This window comes from Erythrolamprus reginae, chromosome 7, assembly GCF_031021105.1.
Source record: "Erythrolamprus reginae isolate rEryReg1 chromosome 7, rEryReg1.hap1, whole genome shotgun sequence".
Lineage (NCBI taxonomy): Eukaryota > Metazoa > Chordata > Lepidosauria > Squamata > Dipsadidae > Erythrolamprus > Erythrolamprus reginae.
The window spans coordinates 24,408,247-24,431,248 of record NC_091956.1 but is presented as its reverse complement, the minus strand read 5'-3'; the positions used below and the strand labels follow the sequence as shown (position 1 = coordinate 24,431,248).

Sequence of the window (23,002 nt, the reverse complement as noted above, 5' to 3'; positions counted from 1 at the left end):
TAAGCATTTGATTTTTCCTGCCTAAATGCAGGATCTCGCTTTTCTACATAATAATTGCATCTTGTTGGTTAGGACCCAATCAAGATCTTTCTCAGTCTTCAGTCCATCTTCCAATTCCTCCAGTTTGGTGTCATCTGCAAATTTGATGAGTGCTCCTTTTATAGCAGTCATATTTAGACTTGTATACCGCTTCTCCATGCTTTAACAGACCTCTCTAAGCCGTTTACAGAGTCAATCCCAAAAATCTGGGTTTTCATTTTACCCACCTGGGAAGAATGGAAGGCTGACTCAACCTTGAACCTGGTGAGATTCGATCTACCAAATTGCAAGCAGCCGGCAATCAGCTGAAACAGCCTGCAGTACCTGCATTGTAATCACAGCGCCACCAGGGCTCTATATTCCTTCCAAGGACCCAGATTGTTAGGGGCAATATGCTTACTCTCTCTAAACCGCTTAGAGCGCTGTAAAGCACTGTGAAGCGGTGTATAAGTCTAAATGCTATTGCTAAATGCTATTCCCTCATCTAGATCCTTTATGAAGCTATTGACCTAAAGACCAGGATTCTGTCAGTTCTAGACCTGTCTTAGGCATGAAAGCCCACTGGGTGAGTTTGGACCAGTCACTTCCTCTAAGCCCAACCCACCTCACAGGGTCGTTGTGGAGAAAACAGGAGAAGGAAGGGGTATGAGAAGCCTTGGCCACCTTGAGTTATTTATGAACAATAATGAAGGTGGAATAAAAAGCAAATCATATTATGGTTGGGAGTTATATAGGAACTGTTATTAAACTTAGTTAAGAGTATATTTTTTAGTTTATGTTGTTTCAAGACCACTTTTTGTTATGTACACACGTAAAGATCAACATACTGTGGATGTAGTTTGTTTTCAACAAGTCTTTTTTATTATTCATTTATTTATTTCTCAAAAGGCCCCAAACACTCTTCTCAGACCTCCTACAATAGTGGTTCTCAACCTGGGGGTAAGGACCCCTTTGCGGGTCAAATGACCATTTCACTTCGCCTGAGACCATGGGAAAAAACAAATTTCCCATAGAGCTAGGAACTAATCTATTCTGGCACCTTGAAACATATTTTTACAATCTGACCAATCAAGCGTTTACAGTGGGAGATGTCCCTCTGACCTTCCTGCTGATCAACTTCAAGCTCTGTTGGGAGAATTGGTGCTAGACTTATGGTTGGGGGTCACCACAACATAAAGAACTGTATTAAGGGAATCAGCAGCATTAGAAAGGTTGAGAACCACTGTCCTTCCATATAACAGGAATTGGAAAGTGGAGAAATTTCCTCCAGGAATTGGAGGGGAAATAAACACCTTAAAAAACAAAATGCTTCATATCTGATGAAGATTATATCTTACGCTTTCCACAAAAAGAACCACCTGCAAACTATTTGATATTAAATACAACACTGGAGATATATAGCCAAGCTATGCTTTGAGACTTGATTCCCAATTTAAAAAAAAAGATATTTGAAAGTAGTTTTTTTTTTTTACCAGCTCTAGTGAAACCTTTTGCAGCCATTTGCAAAAGGCCCTTCTTCTTCAATATAAAACTGGAACCCACAAAGATACTGGAGCCAATGGCCAACGCGACGCCTAGGTATAAGCTGTATTTGCTTCCTTGGGGAGTAGAAACATTCAGCACCGTTTCGTTGGGGTATCTCCCCGAATAGGCAAAGAAAGAAGCTTGTAGCTCCGATACGTTGAGGATCTGGCACCACGCATGTTGAGAGTTGGGGCAGGCCAAAGGAAACACTTCCCCTAGGATAACAGAAAAAGAATGATGGACTGAGCATTTGAGGCACAATATGTTAGAAAATGTTTGCAGAGCTAATCCATAGGCTTAGCAAAACCAACTCTTAGCAATACGAACAAAAGCTCAGAGAAGACCAATAGCAATAGCATTTAGACTTATATACCACTTCACAGTGCTTTACAGCCAGGGGTGGGCAGCAGGCAAGAGGGGGGGATGCAGTTCCACCAGCGGAAATGAAGATGCGTGCACAGCTCTATCTGATCGGCGGGTCACTTCCTGGATTACTAGTCTCAGCCCAGCTCTCCACTTTTCCCCTTCTGCTGCTGCTGCCCGTGCCTCGCTTTTTTCCTCTTTCCTCCTTCCTGGCCTCGGACAAGCTTCCCCCTCTCCTGCCCAGCTCCCCTCCAGCCTCCCATGGCCACCTCCCACCTGTGGTGCAAGCAGAAGGTGGGGGTGGAAGCGGCGCTGGCAGCATTTATGCTTCTGGCAGGACCCGTCGCCTAGCTACCAAGCCTTCCTACCCAGGAAGGAGAGCGCGGGAAACACAAAGCAAATTGTCACCCCAGCAAATGACACTGGTAAGGTTGTAAGTCAAGGACTTAACAGCTCATTTGAACGATGATGATCACTTAAGCCACTCCCACCTGGTCATATGGCTGGCAAGCCACTCCTACCTGGTCACATGACCATTAAGCCACATCTACAAATAAGCCACACCCACAGTGTGGCAGTAAAAGTTTTGGCTGCCCATTACTGGAGTAAGCATATTGCCCGCCAACAATCTGGGTTCTCATTTTACCGACCTTGGAAGGATCGAAGGCTGAGTCAACCTGAACGCAGCCGCGAGAGCCATCGTGGGGCTTCCAAGATTCGCCCACGTTTCTTCAACACTCCGGGGCTTGCATTGGCAGCCGATCAGTTTCCCGTCACAATTCAAAGTGTTGGTCCTGACCTTTAAAGCCCTACATGGCATGGGACCAGATTACCTCCAGAACTGCCTGCTACCGCACGAATCCTAGCGACCGATAAGGTCCCACAGAGTTGGCCTTCTCTGGGTCCCGTCGACTAAACAATGTCGTTTGGTGGGCCCCAGGGGAAGAGCCTTCTCTGTGGCAGCCCCGGCCCTCTGGAACCAACTCCCCCTGGAGATTAGAACTGCCCCATCCTCCCTATTTTTTGTAAACTACTCAAGACTCACTTATACCGCCAGGCATGGGGGAGTCGAGATATTCCTTCCCCCTAGGCCATTACAATTTATGCATGGTATGTTTGTTTGTGTGTATGTTTGGTTTTATAATAAGGGGTTTTAGTTGTTTTAGTATTGGATTGTTACATGCTGGTTTTATCATTGTTGTTAGCCGCTCCGAGTCTACGGAAAGGGGCAGCATACAAATCCAATAAATAATAATAATAATAACCTTGAGCCTGGTGAGATTTGACCTGCCAAACTGCTGGCAGCCGGTGATGAGCAGAAGAAGCTTGCAGTATTGCTGCACTCTTAACAACTACATCACCGAGGCTCCAGGATGATTAGGGGACTGAAGACTAAAACATAAGAACAGTTACAGAAGCTGGACATGGCTAGTCTGGTGAAGAGAAGGACCAGGGGAGACATGAAAGAATCCTTCCAATACTTGAAGGGCTAGTACACAGAAGAAGGGGTCAAGAGATTTTCTAAGGCACACGGAAGGCCAGACAAGGAATAATGAATGGAAACTGAACAAGGAGAAATTCAGCCTAGAAATAAGGAGAAATTTTCTGACCGTGAGACCTAATCACAGAACAGAAGTTTCCTTCGGAAGTTTGTGGGACCTTCACTACTGGAGGCTTTCAAGAAGAAATTGGAATGTCATGTTGTCAAAAATAGTGTAGGGTCTCCGGCTTGGGCAGGGAGGTTAGACTAGATGACCTACAAGGTCCCTTCCAACTCTGTTAATCTGTATTAATTATGACTGGGTGTGACTGTATGACTGGGTAGGACAGTCTCAAAATGGGTGAACAGTGCAGTCAGGCGGTAGGGAAAGCAAGTAGGATGCTTGGTTGCATAGCTAGAGGTATAACAAGCAGGAAGAGGGAGATTGTGATCCCCTTATATAGAGCGCTGGTGAGACCACATTTGGAATACTGTGTTCAGTTCTGGAGACCTCACCTACAAAAAGATATTGACAAAATTGAACCGGTCCAAAGACGGGCTACAAGAATGGTGGAAGGTCTTAAGCATAAAACGTATCAGGAAAGACTTAATGAACTCAATCTGTATAGTCTGGAGGACAGAAGGAAAAGGGGGAACATGATCGAAACATTTAAATATATTAAAGGGCTAAATAAGGTCCAGGCGGGAAGTGTTTTTAATAGGAAAGTGAACAGCAGAACAAGGGGACACAATCTGAAGTTAGTTGGGGGAAAGATCAAAAGCAACATGAGAAAATATTATTTTACGGAAAGAGTAGTAGATCCTTGGAACAAACTTCCAGCAGACGTGGAAGATAAATCCACAGTAACTGAATTTAAACATGCCTGGGATAAACATATATCCATCCTAAGATAAAATACAGAAAATAGTATAAGGGCAGACTAGATGGACCATGAGGTCTTTTTCTGCCGTCAGACTTCTATGTTTCTATGTTAATCTGCATCTCCAACCATCAGATCAACTGAAGAGATGTACAGCTGTATTGCAAAACTGCAGGGCATCAGGCATTAAACCAGTCTAGGGGGATTTTTACAAAAACTTATCCTGCATCACCCAGGCCTTGATGGAAGAAAATAAGTCCTTCCTTAATTACCATTAATTCAAATATCTTTTTTGTAGATCTGTTCTAAATCTATCCCCTGATCTAAATCATTTATTTATTTATTTATTTATTTATTAGATTTGTATGCCACGCCTCTCCGTAGACTTGGGGCAGCTATGAAGGAGAGCGCAGGAAACCGTATGACTGGGTAGGAGTGGCTTGCCAGCCATGTGACCAGGTGGGAGTGGCTTGAGTGATCATCATCGTTCAAGTGACCTGTTAAATCCTCGACTTACAACCTTACCAGCGTCGTTTACTGGGGTGACAATTTGCTTCGTGTTTCCCGCGCTCTCCTTTGTGAAGATGTCCATGAGTGCCCCATCTTTTTTTTCTCTTTTATATTAACCCATATGCATTCAAGGCAGCTTTCATCCTTGGTTTTATGCATTTCTGGAGAGGTGCAATGGGTTTTTTTACATATAAGGTAACAGCAGCACCTTGGTTTGTTATAGGTCTGTTTCTTTGGAAGAGTTTATATACTTCCATCATCACATTCCAGTCACAAAAGGGGTGGGTTCCTCCCAGTTTGGACCAATCGCCCGAATCGTTAGCAACTCACTGGTGACATGAAGATGGCATCACAGATCCGGTTCCATCTGTGCGCACCACCAGCCTTTTTTCAGAATTTTTGGCAATTTTTTTCCGGTGTTTGGATGGCTCCTCATGGTCCTCTGCTTTGAAAAAAAGCCCTCCCCGCCTGCCTCCAGGTTAATACAGTGATACCTCATCTTACAAATGCCTTGTCATACAAACTTTTCGAGATACAAACCCGGGGTTTAAGATTTTTTTGCCTCTTCTTACAAACTATTTTCACCTTACAAACCCAATGCCACTGCTGGGATGCCCCGCCTCCAGACTTCCGTTGCCAGCGAAGCACCCGTTTTTGCGCTGCTGGGATTCTCCTGAGGCTCCCCTCCATGGGAAACCCCACCTCTGGACTTCCGTGTTTTTGTGATACTGCAGGGGAATCCCAGCAGCGAAAAAACGAGCACTTTGCTGGCAACGGAAGTCCAGAGGTAGGGTTTCCCAGCGAGGGGAGCCTCAGTGAAATCGCAGCATTGCAAAAACACAGAGGTCCGGAGGTGGGGTTTCGAGGACTTTGGTGTTTTAGTGATGCTGCGATTTCTCTGATGCTCCCTTTGCTGGGAAACCCCACCTCCAAACTTCCGTTGCCAGCGAAGCGCTCGTTTTTGCGATGCTGGGATTTCCCTGCTGGGATTCCCCTGCAGCATCGCAAAAACACAGAAGTTCGGACGTGGGGTTTCCTAAGGAGGGGAACCTCAGGGGAATCCCAGCAATGCAAAAACGGGTGCTTCGGCTGGCAAAAGGGGTGAATTTTGGGCTTGCACACATTAATCACTTTTCCATTGAATCCTATGGGAAACATTGTTTCGTCTTACAAACTTTTGACCTTAAGAACCTCATCCCGGAACCAATTAAGTTTGTAAGACAAGGTATCACTGTACTGACCTTTATTTCTTTGCCTGAAGCACAGCTGAGCAGTTCCTCAGCTGTGTTTGGGGCTGAAACCAGCTTCTGAGCATGCACAGATGTTTATTCGCATGAGGGGATGTGCACAGAGCGATGTAAACCAGCCGTAAAGGCAAGTGGAACCCATCTACCCTTGAATTGCAAGTTTCATGCTGTCCACCTTCAGTAATGGCAACTGGGAGTTGAAGTCCTCTGGGCTTAAAGTAGCCAAGGTTAGAGAAGCCAATTTTACAGGCTGACCCTAACTTCCCTCCTTATAAACAAATAATTCCCTCAACACTGTCTAACTATTTACTAAATCTGCACTACTATTACTAATTTTTTCTCATCACTCCTATCACCCATCTCCTCCCACCTATGACTGTAACTTGTTGCTTGTATCCTTAAGGTTTTTATTAATATTGTTTCCTCATTGCTTATTTGACCCCCATGACAATCATTAAGTGCTGTACCTCATGATTCTTGACAAATGCATCTTTTTCTTTCATGTACACTGGGAGCATCTGCACCAAAGACAAATTCCTTGTGTGTCCAATCACACTTGGCCAATAAAGAATTCTATTCTATTCCTATTTCCTTATCCCATCCTATTCTATTCCCCTTTCCTTCTCCACACTCCCCTTCCCTCAATATTTGATCGATTATCGTGTGGGGGTTTGTGCTTCGGATTTCGGTGCTAAAGTTCGGGCTCCTCCCCCTCGTCCCTTTTCCAACCTTTTGCTTTTAAAACCCCTCTGACCGCTTTAAACTCAATCCATTCACTTTTTTTTTGTCCTATTGCGATTTTCTGAAGAAAGCAGTTGCAAACGTTCAGGGCGGCTCTCACCTTTTCCAGGTAGCAGGCTAACCCCTCACTAATCCCTCTCTTACTTGTGACACTACCACTAGTAATAGTAGTGTCTGTTGAGACATGAGGGAACACCTTTGTGTAGCATTATCACTACTACTGCAAGTGATAACGGCTACACAAAGGAGTTTTCTCACGTCTCAATGACACTACCATTACTACTAGTATGAGTGTTGCAAATAAGAGAGGGATTAGTGAGGGGTTAGGAGGTAGCCCGTACCTCCTGCATCCATTGAGGTGTGAGGGAACACCTTTGTATAGACATTATCATTTTTATTTATGTATTTGTTTGTTTTGTCAAGCAGTATTGGTGGTATGCAAAGATATAACTATGTTTATATATACATGATACTAGTAAAAAAGAAACATTAGGACAGGGGACGGAAGGCATGCTGGTACATTTATGCACGCCCCTTACTGACCTCTTAGGAACTGGGAGAGGTCAACAGTGGATAATCTAAGGGTAAAGCTTTGAGGGTTGGGTGATGATACTACAGAGTCTTGGTAGTGAGTTCCATGCATCAACTACTCAGTTACTAAAGTCATATTTCCTGCAGTCGAGTTTAGAGCGGTTTACTTTACGTTTGTATCTCTTGTGCATTCATGTGTTGTGGTTAAGCTGAAGCAGTCACTACTTCACTACTACAACTACAACTACTACTGTTAACTGCTACACAAAGGTGTTCTGTCATTGCCTCAATGGACGCAGGAAGTAGGGGTTATCTCCTAACCCCTCGCTAATCTCTCTTTTATTTGCCACACTACTACTAATAGTAGTAGTAGTAGTATCGGTTGAGGACGTGAGGGGAACTTTCTTTGTGTAGCCGTTATCACTTGTAGTAGTAGTACTAGTAGTGGTGATAACGGCTACACAAAGGTATTCCCTCACGCCTCAACGGACGCATCACAGCTTCCTCAGCGACCCAGGTGGGGAGGCGAACCTTCGGGCAGAAACGAAAAAGACTTTCCCCCCAAAGCGGGGGCGGAGGCGGCCACTAACCTTCCTTGCACGACCGGGGCAGCCACACCATTTTCTTCCCCGCGTTCCGGCGCCTCACACGCCCGCCGGGGACGGACGAGCCCCCGGCTTCAGCGGGACGGGAGACCCACCCCACGGCCCGACTCCCGCCGAGCCGCCTCCCTCGCCCGGTCAGAGGCGAACATCTGGCAGCGGGCCTCCCTCCCGCTTGTGCAGAGTCGCGCCGCCGCCGCCAATCCCAGCCGAGGGGCGGGAGACGCGGAGGGGACCACCGGCGCTGGTCCGCTGTTTTCTATTTCTCTCCCCCCGGCTCTGACGTCATAAAGGGCACGGAATCGGTTGAGCCTTCCACCCCGAACTGGGCTCCTTCCGAAGAGAAGCGGCGCTTTTATTAATCTAGCCGTCTGCAGGAACGAGTCTGGGCTAAAGGTGAGCCTTTTGGGGCAGGGGGCGGAGGTTCAGGTGAATAGAAATACAGTAGAGTAGAATAGAATAGGAGTGGAATGGAATGGAAAAGAATAGAAGTAGAATAGAAGTAGCATAGAATAGAACAGAAATAAAATAGAATCGGAGTGGAGTAAAATAGAATAGAATTGAATTGAATAGGAGTCTTCGGAGAGGGGCGGCATACAAATCTAATAAAATAAATAATATAGAATAGAATAGAAGTAGAATAGAATAGAGGCAGAGAAGAATAGAAGTACAGTAGAGTAGAATAGAATAGAAGAGTAATATAGAATAGAATGGAGGCATGGAAGAATAGAAGTAGGATAGAATAGAATAGAATTAGAGTAATACAGTATAGATTAGAAGTAGAGTAGAATAGAATAGAATCTGAAGGGAACCTGGACGTCTTCTAGTCGAGCCTCTGCTCAAGCAGGAGAACCTTAGTGTGCGCATGCTTCTGTTCTCGAAGCGGTGGCAAAGGTAAGTGAAACCCACCACTGAATGTGAAACTATCCACCATGACATAATGGATTAGGTGTAGCAGACCACTGTATCTTAACCAGAATTGAAGCAAATACATATTAATTGGTAGTATGAATCAGTCTGGACCAGTGATGGTGAACCTTTTTTCCCTCGGGTGCCGAAAGAGCGTGCATGCGGGCTATCGCTCATGCGTGAGTGCCCACACCCATAATTCAATGCCTGGGGAAGGTGAAAACAGCTTCCCCCAGCTCCTGGGAGGCCCTCTGGAGGCTGAAAACGGCCTGTTTCCAAACTTCTGTTGAGCCCAATAGGCTCGTTTTTCGCCCTCCTCGAGCTCCAAAGGCTTCCCTGGAGCCAGGTGAGGTAAAAATGCCATCCCCTATCCCCCTGGAGGCTCTTTGGAAGCCCAAAACACCCTTCTAGAGTCTCCGGGCAAACCAGCTGGCCAGCTCACACATGCACGTTGGAGCTGAGCTAGGGCAACAGGTCACGTGCCAGCAGATATGGCTCTGTGTGCCACCTGTTGCACCCGTGCCATAAATTCACCATCACTGGTCTAGACCCTTGGAATGTAGAGAATAGAGTAACTCTAGAAACTAACCAGATTTTTTTTTTCTCAGAAGATTTGGAAGGCTTTATAATAAGGATTGCCGTAATGGGATTGAAAGGAATTGGGAAATGCTTGACTCAGCAACATACAAGACAAGATTAAATATGGCCTATTAAAAGTGACCCAGGGCTGCTGTTCTCCAAACCATCTAAGAATGATCTCTTCTTGAGAAGAGTGGGGGGAAAATGTCCATTTTCAGGGCACAAAATAGCATTGCTTTATTGCGCTGACATTCAGGTGAGTTCTTTTTATTATTAATAGTTATTATTAATATTATCAATTTGTTATTAATCCCTTTTCCTCCAGTCCTTGGGATTGCTGCATTTAGGAAGCCAAGTACTGCAACAAGCAGTATCCTTGTTTTTCAGGATGTAAGATGCACTCTCTCACCCAAAAAAAGAATTGGGTGGAAATACCTACGTCCTATAGAGCGAATATTGCGGGGGGGGGGGAGTTTGGTGTGGTGCCGATCAGCTGTTCTAGGAGGCAGGGATCACCACCGCCTATCGTCAATTCCCAAACAAGCCATGGCGGTGGCGAATAGGCTGTGGGGAACCGGTTGAGCTGTGGCGAGGGGCCCACGGGAAACAGGCCATAGCGAATGGGTCGCGGAGGCACCAGCATATTTTTTTTTCTCGTTTTCCTCTTCTCAAACTAATGTGCATTTTAAAGTCCGAAGCATCTTATAGTCTGAAAAATATAGTATATTTATCTATAAAAGGAGAATAAAAACAGTAGATAAATCTTGAGTTTGTCCTGTATTTAAAGTACGATAAGATTTCAAAGAAAGAATTTATCTGTCCCTTTCTAAAAGGGTCAGATAAATTCTTTCTTTGAAATCTTACTGTCCTTTAAATACAGGACAAACTCAAGATTTATCTACTGTTTTTATTCTCCTTTTATAGATACAATCAGATAAGGTACAATAAAATAAATAAGTAATAAATATTGTTGTCGGATTTGGAATGTCCTTCAGCTCCAGTTTGCGGCTGAAATATGTTGATTGACAGTCACTCTTCTAAAAAAGAGTGACTGTCACTCAACATATTTCAACCGCAAACTGGAGCTGAAGGACATTCCAAATCCAACAACAATATTTATTACTTATTTATTTTGTTGTACCTTATCTGATTCCTAATTCCCATTATATCTGGGGTTGCTGTGGTGGGGGGACTTAAAGGATTTCTTTGATTACATTTGAAGATTATATTTCCAAGATAAACGGAGCTGCCTGCAGCCTAATTCCCTTGTATTGCCAACAGCAATATTGGAATCCTTTCTCCGCTACAGCTCATTTATTTTACCTCAGGTTACTTTATTATAGATTTATTCTTCAATGGAAGATTGAAGATTTCCTTATCACTTTATATTTGTTACAGTGCAGAGAAAGAAACGAGGTTGGTATTTATAGCTTACATTGGAGGACGGCAATTTCGTTGTCTTAAATCTCTGACTTGTTTTCAACTAATTTTGGGCATCTGGATCCAAAAGTAACTACAGTTTTTTGTCTATGACGTCAACCTTCTAAGCTATAGGATACCCTCAAAAGTCATACAAATGGTGCACATAAAGAAAAGTTAAAAATTACCACATATAATGTTTACAAAGAATAATTTTATTTATACAAAGGCTATAATAATTATTGATATACAGTGGTACCTCTACTTAAGAACACCTCTACTTAAGAACTTTACTAGATAAGAACTGGGTGTTCAAGATTTTTTTGCCTCTACTTAAGAACCATTTTTGTAAATTTAATAAAAATTATTAAAAAAAAAAAACAGAACCATTTTCTACTTAAGAACCTGAGCCGGGAAACTGGCCCGGCCAGTTTCCTGCCATTTGGGCTGCCGGCAGTGTTCCCTCTAATTTTTGGGGGGGGGGTGGGCGGAAAAGTATAGTGTCTGAGCGGCAGTCCCTTCGGGACTGGGCGGCACAGAAATAATAAATAAATAAATAAATAAACAAACAAACAAACAAACAAACAAACAAACAAAAAACCCACCCTGTTTTGCCTCAGAGAATTTCAAAATAAAATACTGTACTGTGTGTCTATAACAGTGAGCTCATAATAGGGCAACTCTATCAATATCAAAATGCCACTTCAATAGTTGAGGTAGTTTCAAACTAGATTTTGATTTTCTTTCTCTCTTCCTTACTCCCATTCTTTTTCTTTCTCTTTTCCTTCTTCTCTTTTTTCTGTTTCTCTCTCTTCCTCTCTTCCTCTCTCTCTCCTTCCCTCTCACTCTTTCCCTCTCGGCTTCTGGTCAGGTTTGGAAAACTCTGAGTTGATGATGATTTTTAAGTGAGCGATTGCTCACTGCTCAGCTTAGAGGGAACTATGGCTGCCGGAGGAGCCTTTTGGTGACGCTTAAGGAGGCTTTGGCAGTCCAGAGAGAACAAAGCATTTTCCTTTCTCTGGCTGCTTGGAAAGGAAATAAACCTCTACCAGCGCCCAGAGAAAAGAAACGCTCCCTTCGCTCTGGGTAGCCAAGGAGTCACCACAGTGAAGGAAAGGTGCCAGCTACAAAGCGAGTGAGCGAGAAGAGAGGGGAGCCCTTCAGCATAGGAAGAAAAAGGCAGCAGGTAGCAGCAGCAGCAGGCAGTGTACAGGGGGCAGTGTAGGGGAGGCAGCCTCGCGCTGGGTATATGGGAAGTGTATGCTCTACCTCGCTGCCTCAGAGTCTCTCTTTTTTTTTTAAGCCTTAAAGTTTTGGATTTTTTTGATTCCCCTCACCTCACCTTCTTCCTTCGGCAGCGACTCTCCTCCTCCTCTTCTTCCTCCTCCTCCCACCCAAATTCCGAGCTTTTATTTCTTTCCTAATGGTTTTGCATGCATTATTTGCTTTTACATTGATTCCTATGGGAAAAATTGTTTCTACTTAAGAATGTTTCTACTTAAGAACTAGTCACGGAATGAATTAAGTTCTTAAGTAGAGATACCACTGTACCTCAGGTTCTAATTTCTCTTTTTTAATGCAAACAATTGAGGGTATTCGGTGGTATGAATACACCAGCAAACAAATCAAACCAGTGATGGCGAACCTATGGCATGGGTGCCACAGGTGGCACACGGAGCCATATCTGCTGGCATGCGAGTTGTTGCCCTAGGTCAACTCCCATGTGCATGTGTGCGCCGGCCAGCTGATTTTTGGCTCGCACAGAGGCTCTGGGAGGACGTTTTTGGCTTCCAGAGAGCCTCTTGTGGGGGATGGAGGAGGGCGTTTTTATCCTCCTCCAACTATGTCCTGTATCCAGAGGGAGGGGGACTCCTATTCCTGTCTGAAAAAAAGTTCTCCAGTGCGGTCTGGGAAACTTCTTGTCCTGGAAAGCAACACCTGCTTTAGAGCAACACCTGCTTTAGAGCCTGGGGAGGGCAAAATAGGCCATTTCCGGCCTTCAGGGGGGTCTCTGGGGGACAGGGGAAGCTATTTTCGGCCTCCTCAGGTATTGAATTATGGGTGTGGGCAGACATGCATGCGCCCATGCTCCTTCGGCACCCAAGGAAAAAAAGACTTGCCATCACTGAATTAAACAATACCTTGGTTAAGCCCAGAGGGGCATACTAGAGATAGGATGGACTTTTAAAATATATATATATCATTATAAAAACAAGCCTTGTTACAAAAAGTTGGTCCACTTTGAACATATTTCTCTCCCTCTCTCCCTTTCCCCCCTCTCTCTCCCTCCCTCTCTCTCTCTCTCCCTCCCTCTCTCTCTCCCTTCCCCCTTCTCTCTCTCTCCCTCCCTCTCTCTCCCTCCCTTCCCCCCTCTCTCTCCCTCCCTCCCTCTCTCTCCCCCCTCCCTTCCCCCTCTCTCTCCCTCCCTCTCTCTCTCCCTCCCTTCCCCCTCTCTCTCCCTCCCTCTCTCTCTCCCTCCCTCCCTCTCTCTCTCCCTCCCTCCCTCCTTCCCTCTCTCCCTCTCTCTCTCTCTCTTTTCAGATAACAAATTATCACAAGAATGGGGGAATGTGAAACTCAACAGCCAGATTCAGATCTTCATAATTTAGCCAGCCAAGGTAGAAAAGAAAGCCTCAAAAATACGGAGGATGCTGAAAGCAGGTAAGATGTGAGAGTTAGAGGTGGGTTCCTACCGGTTCAGACCGGTTCTATAGAGCTGTTAGTAACTTGGCGGTCTGGGATGCTAGAACTGGAAGCGACTCAGACCTGAGATGCCCCCTAGCTGGTTCTCTCCACCATCTTGTTTTTTTTTGTACTTTTTTTACTGCTGCACATGTGCAGGGGACTCACAGTGCATGGGTGGGATGCACGCAACACTCCTGATATTGTTATGGCACATGAACCGTTGCCCTAGCTCAGCTCCAACATGCATGTGTGTGCCAGGCAGCTAATTTCTGGCTTACAAAGTGGCTCCGGGAGGATGGTTTTGGATTCCAGTGAGCCTCTGGGGGAATGGGGAAGGGCGTTTTTACCCTCCCCCGGCTCTAGGCAATCCTTTGGAGGCTGGGGAGGGTGAAACAGGAGCCTACTGGGCCCACCAGAAGTTGGGAAACAGGCCATTTCTGGCCTCCAGAGGGCCTCTAGGGGGCGGGGGAAGCTGCTTTCACCCTCCCCAAGCATTGAATTATGGGTGTGGGCACTCATACATTCACAATAGTGCACTCGCACGCTCTTTCGTTACCCGAGGGAAACAAGGTTTGCCCTCACTGGTTTGCCATCACTGATCTAAACTGTTTATTTGTTTGTTTATTCTTTCATTTATTTATTTAGTGAAGAAATGTCAGAGCTGCTGTGTGGCAAACAGCCCCAGAGCTGCACGATTGGGGACAGAGATGGGGGAGTAATAGAGCATTTTGGGCAGTTGAAGGAGAGACACCTTGGAAGAATTGAGAGACAGGCCGGGAGAGACCAAGCCCGGAATAGCTTGGATTGTAGTGTTCTTTGGCTAACGACTGGTGGGATTCAGTTAGCAAAGGCAACACAGAATGCTGGTTTTCCTGTTGCTAAATGATGTGGTTGTGGGACATTGAAGTTTACAATTGTGTCGCTTAGCCAGGGGTGGGCGGCTAGCAGGAATGTCTAATTAGGCTCGCCTTGCAGCTCTGGAGATACCGTGAGTTTGAGCAGAATTATGCTTCTGCGCCCATGCAGATAGCAAACTCGCACACAGAGACGCAGGTGTGCCCATGCTCCAGCGAGGTTTTTTGCTTCCAGGCATGCGCATGTCAGAAAGCATGTAAAAAATGCAAGGAGAAAAATAGGGAATACCTTTGGTGGGAGGGTATTTATATATTTATTTTATTTTATTCGACTTCTATGTGGCCCAATCCCAAAGGACTCAGGGTGGATTACAATAACAATAAAAGTACAGTATAAATAAATACAAAGCGATAAAACGAAATCAAACATTATCTAAACTAAAACTAAAACCCCATAAAAAGTTATCAAAAGACAGTCACAATCATGTACGTGCACAATAGCCATAAAGTTGGCCATCAAAGATGTAAATTTATGGCCCCCAGGCCTGCCGGCAAAGCACGGTCTTCATGGCCTTATGAAAGGCCATCAGGGTGGGAGCTGTACGGACATTGGGTAGGGGAGTTGGTTCCATAGAGCCGGGGCAGCCACAGAGAAGACCCTCCCCCGTAGTCCCGCCAACCTGCATTGCTTAGTCGACGGGACCCAGAGGAGGCCTACTCTGTGAGCTCTTATTGGTCTCTGGGAGATATGCGGCAGGAGACAGTCCCGTGCACCTTTGGTGTTTAGTCAAGCCGGCCACATGACCACGGAATTGTCATCAGTCAGCACTGGCGCTTCAGCTTAGAAACAGAGATGAACACTGCCCCCTGAGTCGGGAACAACTAGCCCATAGTGCGAGGGGAACCTTTACCTTTACCAATGTTATATTATAGATAACTACCAGTGTCTTGGCATCCAAACAGAACAACCGTCTACTTTCATTTACAACACCTTGAGCGAAAGTTAAATTGTAGAGTTTTCTAAGAAGGAGTTCATTCAGTGAAATCACTTTTGTTTCAACAACCATTTTGTATGACCGATTAATGTGTATAACACGACCTAAGCATAGCCCATAAAATCATCTGCTACAACGTCCTTCCTGTCAACGATTACTTCAGCTTCCACTACAACAACACACGAGCGCAACAGATACAAACTTTAAACTATCCACTGTTGACCTCTCCTGATTCCTAAGAGGTCAGTAAGGGGCATGTATAAGTGCACCAGCGTGCCTTTCGTTCCCTGTCCTAATGTTTCTCTCGTACTAATATCATGTATATAAACATTGTTATATCTTTGTATAGTACCAATACCTACTTGACAAAATAAATAAATTTTAAAAAATGGATGGATAATTTTTCCTTCTGCTTACCTCTTCAGGGAGAAGAAAGAAATATTTGTCATTGATCCCTCTGGAAACCTTTATTACAACTGGCTGTTCTGCATCACATTGCCTGTCATGTACAATTGGACAATGATCATCGCTAGGTATTATAATGTTACAGAAAACTGACCTTATTAGAAGTGTTGCTGTGCCTTAAGCTCAGCTTCCTAATTTGGCCTTACCTGACTATCTTGAGCTTCAGTTCCCATAATGGTTGTTGACCAAAACAATCAGTTGTTTTAAGCCAGTGCTTCTCAAATAGTGGGGCGCACCCCCTTGGGGGGGCATGTAGCAATGCCAGGGAGAGTGAGTGACCCCAAGTAACGTGTTTTTCCCCCCACAGGGAGTAGGACGCACATCCTATTTGATGATTTGTACTGGTCATGTTTGTGTCCAGGGCAACCCATTCTAAAAGAAAGCATCTCGCAAGTTCAATCAAATTTCTCGAACTTGTGAGACGTTTTGTTTTAGAATGGGCTGCCCAGGATATAACGCCAAGGAAGGCGATGGAGGTATCGGTACAAGTGTCAAGTAGGATGTGCGTCTCACAGTGGGGTGCATTTTGGGGGGGGCAGGTTGGGCGGGCCGCTATACTATTTATAGTCATGGCGGAGAGTTGGGCGGGCGCAAAATGTTTACTTCTTTCTGGAAGGGGCGTAACAGAAAGTAATTGGGAAACACTGCTTTAAACAGAGAAAGAACTTCTGTCTTTCTTAATCTTTATTTTTAATTTCTTGTTGCATTCTTTGAAACTGTTTCTTAACCTGACAGCTATACAGAGTTTTTGGGAATTGTGTGCCATGCACATTTAGTAAATAAATAAGCAGAAATTATGATCCCACCAAAAAGTCGGTCCAGTTAAGTTCATTGAAAAAATATTGGTGGTCCAGGGTTGTGAGTTAAGAAACATCCGTGAACAATGGAGGTCTTGGCAAAATAAGAATATGCCGTGCCCAATTCTTCATATGTTTTAGCCTTCAGGCCCCTAATCATCCTTGTTGCTCTTCTCTGTATTCTTTCTATAGTTTCAACATACTTTTAATAGTATGGTGACCAAAACTGGAGGCAGTATTCCAGGTGTGGTCTTACTAAGGCTTTATGGAGTGGTATTAGTACGTGATCTTGATTCAGTCCCTCTGTTGATGCAATTTAGGATTGCATCGGCTTTTTCGATTTCTGAGACACACTGCTGACTCATATTTAATTGATTGTCCAACTGCACCCATGAAAGCTTTTATTATTTATTAAATTTTATTATTATTTATTAAATTTGTATGCCGCCCCTTTTTACTAAAATTTATTACTTGGAAAGGCGCCAATGTAAACTCACACTGTTTTTCAAATTCTGCTACAATAGATCTGAACTTTATCAATGGAATGCTATTAGTTCTTCTGTAGCATGTTTCCTGAAAATAAGACCCTGCCTTATACTTTTTTGAACCCCGGAATAAGTGCTTGAACTTATTTTTGGGAGGTCTTATTAATTTGGGGTGTGTGGAGCAAAATGAGGCTCCTCTTGCCATCTTACCCAATTTCCAGCTCTGTCTCCCTAACCTTAATCAGAGGAAATTTTTGGGGAGGGCTTATTTTGGGGGGAAAGGGTTTAATTTCGAAGGTCTTATTTTTGGGGAAGGGTTTATTTTCAGAAGTGGGCTTATTTTCAGCGTATGTCATAATTTTGGGGAAACACAGTAAAACTGGGGAAATTTACAGGGATACGCAAATCATCATTTTCTTTAACAGATAAAGTAGAACGTCTACACTACACGATCCAATTTTGTGGTCCATTAAGTTTGCAATTGCAACTCAACTCCCGAATGTCTTCCAAAAATGCCACGCCGTCACTCCTCAGATCCACCCAAACGAATTGCTGTTATTGCTGATGACGATATTTGATGCTTCATTTTAAATTTCTGGTGTCATTTGTTCTCACTCAGGGCCTGTTTTGATGAACTTAATCATAACAATTTAGAAATGTGGTTGATTTTGGACTATTCTGCGGATTGTATTTATGTTGCTGACATATTTGTGCGGGCGAGGACAGGTAAGAATGTGTTCTATTGTCTCTTGAATTGAGCTCTTGAAAATTGGTACAACAGTACAGATCAGAGGTGGGTTCCTCTTAGTTCGGACCGATTCACCTGAACTGGTAGCAAACCGTTGATGATGTCATGATGATGTCATGGTACAGGTTCGGTCAGTACTGATCCGTAGACACCATCATTTTGGGGGGCGGGGGGAGGTGACCAGGTTCTTAAGTAGAAAAGTTTGTAAGTAGAAGCAATTTTTCCCATAGGAATCAATGTAAAAGCAAATAATGTGTGCAAACCCATTAGGAAAGAAATAAAAGCTCGGAATTTGGGTGGGAGGAGGAGGAAGAAGAGGAGGAGGACAGTCGCTGCTGAAGAAAGAAGGTGAGGTGAGGGGAATCAAAAAAATCCAAAACTTTAAGACTTAAAAAAAAAACAGGGACTCTGAGGCCACGATGAGGAGCATGCACCTCCCATACACCCGGTGCGAGGCTGCCTCCCATACACTGCGCCAGAAAGAGAAACTCGGGGGAATGGCAGGAAACTGGCCAAGCCTTCGTGCTGCTTTCCAATTTCCTGGGAAATTTTTCCGGACTTGGGTTCTTAAATAGAAAATGGTTCTTAAGAAGAGGCAAAAAAATCTTGATCACCCGGTTCTTATCTAGAAAAGTTCTTAAGTAGAGGCGTTCTTAGGTAGAGGTACCAGTGTATCTCTAAATGGAGACATGCAACCAGAAATAACCATCAGCGTTCAATAGCGCTTCTGCCTAGACATTTATAAAATAACATACATTCAATATGCTTTATGCATTTTTTGCAAATTCTTTTTGAAGGCATTTATTTTTAACATGGAACAGCATGAGATGTATTTTATGAGGGAATTTTTAATGTTAGCTGGGTCCACAATCTCCTTCCTTACAAAAAAAAAATAAAATCACCCAGTTTCATTCAGTGATTAAGGCTCTGTAATTTAGAGACTAATTTCAGTGCCTTAACCATTAGCTAGAAACTAGGAGGCTGTGAGTTCTAGTACTAAGTGTTATGTCTCTGTAAGCCGTTTCAAAAACAAACGCTGATTGGCTAAGACGCAGCAAGTCAAATGGACTTGCCGCCAATTTTAACAAACTGTCAAAAGTTTCCCCTCTTTCCTGAATAGTATAAATAGCCGCGTTTTCAAGCCATTGTCTCAATTGGAGACTGAGAGTTTAGCTGATCACTTCTACTTGTCTGTGCTAATAAAGAGCTGATTATCAGCCCGTGGTCTCCTCGTCGCCAATGTAATAACTCTCAAAGCAAGGTTGAATCAAGCAAGGTTTATTTCGCTAACAGGACAAGGAAGTCAATTCAGTCAAGAAGCAATGGAGTATTGAGAGCTCTATACAATGACAGTTCTCCTATTTATACAATCTAGCCCAGCAACAGGGCAGTTTTACAAAGATACATTTTAAGCACCAAAAGAAGGCAACCAATCAACATGCAATAAACAAATCTGAACTTTTGACTTTTACCCTGTCTGGGTAGGTCACCCAGGCAAATATCTAACAGTCTCCAGTCTCCTGATTTAACACTAAGCATGAAAGCTAGTTGCGTGACTTTGGGCCAGTTACACTGCCTCAGTCCAGCCCACTTCACGAAGTTGTGGGGGTAATAGGAGGAGAGAGTATTAGGTATGTTGAGTATTAAAAATAATGCCAAGATAGGATCTAAATAAATATAATAAATTTCAGATCCCCATTTTATTTAATTTCTGAGGATTATTATCTTAACTCTCCATAATACTGGACAGAAATAGGAAATGGGTAGTCTTACAAATTCCCTCACAAATAGCACTTCAAATATTCCCGATTATCACAAACCCAAGCCAAATCCTAGTTTGAAAGAGGTGTTCAGTTTCTCGGTTTTGAAATAATGGGAAAACTAAACCCTGCATTAAAAAATATAAAAGAACTTAGCCGTGTTTCTGCACAATTTTATACAATGAACGATCACATGTATGTTAATTCAGAATTTTAAGTGTGATAAAGTTTAATGGAAGTTCACTGTCCTAACAAAGTATTGTTGGAGAAAAAACGATGATAAATTTCTAAATGTTGGTTTGGTTCTTCACATTTTAGTTTTAAATGTGAACTGGAAAGGGTCAAAATTCTGACTACTTGCAAAGATGACAGAGGTATCTCTAGCAATAGATAACAAATATTTTTGTAATCATTGCAGTTGACCTTGTACTTTTCTGAATCTTTTTTTGTTCTGATTTCAAAAATGTATACAGTTTTTCTGTAGCAGGTAGAGTTTTCATGGAGCAGCATCATTATTATAAGGTATAGAAAATATACTGACAACATTAAGAAAACAGTAATTACCACGTACATTGAAAATGTAGAAATAACGTAATAACAAAAATGCTTCTGTATCAGAAACTATATGTGATTTATTTATTTATTATTTATTTATTAATCAGATTTGTATGCCGCCCCTGTACGCAGACTCGGGGTGGCTAACAACAATAAAAAGACAATGTAAACAAATCTAATATTAAAAATAATCTAAAAAACCCCAATTTAAAGAACCAATCATACATACAAACATACCATGTATAAATTCTATAAGTCTAGGGGGAAGGGAACATTTCAATTTCCCCATGCCTGACAACAGAGGTGGATTTTGAGGAGCTTACGAAAGGCAAGGAGGGTGGGGGCAACTCTGATATCCAGGGGGAGTTGGTTCCAGAGGGTCGGGGCCGCCACAGAGAAGTCTCTTCCCCTGGGTCCCATCAGACGACATTGTTTAGTCGATGGGACCCGGAGAAGGCCAACTCTGTGGGACCTAACTGGTCGCTGGGATTCGTGTGGCAGAAGGAAGTCCTGGAGATATTCTGGTCCGATGCCATGAAGGGCTTTATAGATCATAACCAACACTTTGAATTGTGACCAGAAACCGATCGGCAACCAACGCAGACTGCGGAGTGTTGGAGTAACATGGGCATATCTTGGGAAGCCCATGATTGCTCTCGCAGCTACATTCTGCACGATCTGAAGTTTCCGAACACTTTTCAAAGGTAGCCCCATGTAGCGAGTGTTACAGTAGTCGAACCTCGAGGTGATGAGGGCATGAGTGACTGTGAGCAGTGAGTCCCAGGTAGGGTCGCAACTGGTGCACCAGGCGAACCTGGGCAAACGCCCCCCTCGCCACAGCCGAAAGATGTTTCTCTAATGTGAGCTGTGGATCGAGGAGGACGCCCAAGTTGCGGACCCTTCCCCCCCCCCAGGGTTATGAACGGACAGATGGAATTGTCCTTGGGAGGCAGAACCCACAGCCACCCCGTCTTATCCGGGTTGAGTTTGAGTCTGTTGATAGAGCAAAACTAAGCATATTTTTGGAATCAACACATCAAACTCTATAAAACAGAGATAATCTTTACTGGTGATTTTTTTTGTGTTGACCAATGTAATGGTTTAGTAATACATTCTGTTTATCTCTTGTCATCAGTTTTTAAAAAATCAGTTAAAGTATTGCTTACATTTTGCTTTAGGTTACTTGGAGCAAGGCTTGTTGGTGAAAGAAAAAGCTAAGCTCAAGAGAAGATACAAGGAAACATTACAATTCAAATTAGATCTACTGTCCATCATGCCAACTGACCTACTTTACTTCAGATTCGGATTGAATTACCCAGAAATAAGAATAAACAGATTACTTAGAGTATCACGTATGTTTGAATTTTTCCAGCAAACAGAAACGAGAACAAGTTATCCAAATATCTTCAGAATCTCTAATCTTGTCATGTACATTATAATTATCATCCACTGGAATGCTTGTATGTATTTCTCGCTCTCAAAAGCGATTGGCTTCGGAACAGACACATGGGTTTATCCCAATGTTTCTCATCCTGAATTTGGCCGGCTGGCTAGAAAATATGTGTATAGCCTTTACTGGTCAACACTGACGTTGACAACGATTGGTGAAACGCCTCCGCCTGTTCAAGATATTGAGTATTGGTTTGTTGTTGTTGATTTCTTGGTCGGTGTATTAATCTTTGCTACTATTGTTGGTAATATTGGTTCTATGATCTCTAATATGAATGCTGCCCGGGAGGAATTTCAAGCAAAGATCGATGCTATCAAGCAGTATATGCAGTTTCGTAACGTAAGCAAAGATTTAGAAAAACGGGTTATCAAGTGGTTTGATTATTTGTGGGCAAATAAAAAGGCCGTAGATGAAAGAGAAGTCTTGAAATTTCTTCCAGATAAATTACGAATAGAAATTGCTATTAATGTTCATTTGGAGACATTAAAAAAGGTCCAGATTTTTTCAGACTGTGAAGCCGGTTTGTTAGTTGAGCTGGTCTTGAAACTACAACCTCAAGTATTTAGTCCTGGTGATTATATTTGTCGGAAAGGTGATATTGGGCGAGAAATGTACATTATCAAAGAAGGAAGACTGGCGGTGGTAGCTGATGATGGAATAACTCAATTTGTAGTTCTTAGTGATGGCAGCTATTTTGGAGAGATTAGCATCCTTAACATCAAAGGTAGCAAAGCTGGAAATAGGAGGACAGCTAATATTAGAAGTCTTGGCTATTCAGATTTGTTTTGTCTGCATAAAGACGACCTGATGGAAGTTTTAATAGAATATCCAGAGGCAAAGACTTTGTTGGAAGAGAAAGGAAAGCAAATCCTTATGAAAGATGGATTACTGGATTTAGAAGAAGTAAACATGACAAGAGACACAGAAAACCTTGAGCAAAAGGTTAGCCAAATAGAAGGAATGCTAGATAATTTACAAACAAGATTTGCTAAACTTTTAGCTGAATATAGTGCTGCACAGCAGAAATTAAAAATAAGGTTAAGGCAAGTCGAGACCATTGTGAAACCATCCCTAGAGTATGATTGTTCAGACTTAGAAGAATTGCAGAGAACTTCTGGTCATTAAAGATTTTTTAAAAAAAATCAGATATGCATACTTGAGGATAAATTAATAAACAATGGGCAGAATTATGTTAAATATTCCATTAGATATGGGAAACTACTCATAACAACCAGATTTTTCTTTGTTATCAGACATGTTTAAGAACTTAAATTTTGTCTCTGGGAAACACAACAATGCCATCATGTACAAATGAGAATTTCTTGGTTTAACTTGGAAATGTGGAATCTCAAGAAATTAATGATTAGTAGGTTTCATTCTAAA

The 23,002-nt window shown here is 43.1% G+C and overlaps 2 protein-coding genes across 2 annotated transcripts in view; one reads left to right on the top strand and one right to left on the bottom strand.

Annotated features, from left to right (window-relative positions):
- Positions 1-8,330, bottom strand: part of NIPAL1 (NIPA like domain containing 1) — a 20,949-nt gene extending 12,619 nt beyond the window's left edge. The window contains exons 1-2 of the mRNA XM_070757163.1: positions 7,907-8,330; positions 1,512-1,778 (exon numbers count right to left, since the gene is read on the bottom strand). Of these exons, the coding sequence (XP_070613264.1) occupies positions 1,512-1,778; positions 7,907-7,937 (298 nt within the window). The 5' untranslated portion in view covers positions 7,938-8,330. The remainder of the gene's footprint in view (positions 1-1,511; positions 1,779-7,906) is intronic.
- On the top strand, positions 7,684-23,002 carry CNGA1 (cyclic nucleotide gated channel subunit alpha 1). Its single transcript, XM_070757162.1, has 6 exons — positions 7,684-8,314; positions 9,436-9,662; positions 13,367-13,486; positions 15,785-15,892; positions 17,726-17,832; positions 21,348-23,002. Exons 3-6 carry the CDS (start codon positions 13,386-13,388, stop codon positions 22,742-22,744), a joined length of 1,713 nt encoding a protein of 570 aa, XP_070613263.1. The 5' UTR covers positions 7,684-8,314; positions 9,436-9,662; positions 13,367-13,385; the 3' UTR covers positions 22,745-23,002.

Excerpts from the sequence above, each read along its gene's own strand:
- CNGA1 (XM_070757162.1), top strand. The coding sequence starts at position 13,386 with ATGGGGGAATGTGAAACTCAACAGCCAGATTCAGATCTTCATAATTTA. Across the intron at positions 15,893-17,725 it reads TGGACAATGATCATCGCTAG|GGCCTGTTTTGATGAACTTA; the intron begins GTATTATAATGT and ends GTTCTCACTCAG. Across the intron at positions 17,833-21,347 it reads ATTTGTGCGGGCGAGGACAG|GTTACTTGGAGCAAGGCTTG; the intron begins GTAAGAATGTGT and ends ATTTTGCTTTAG.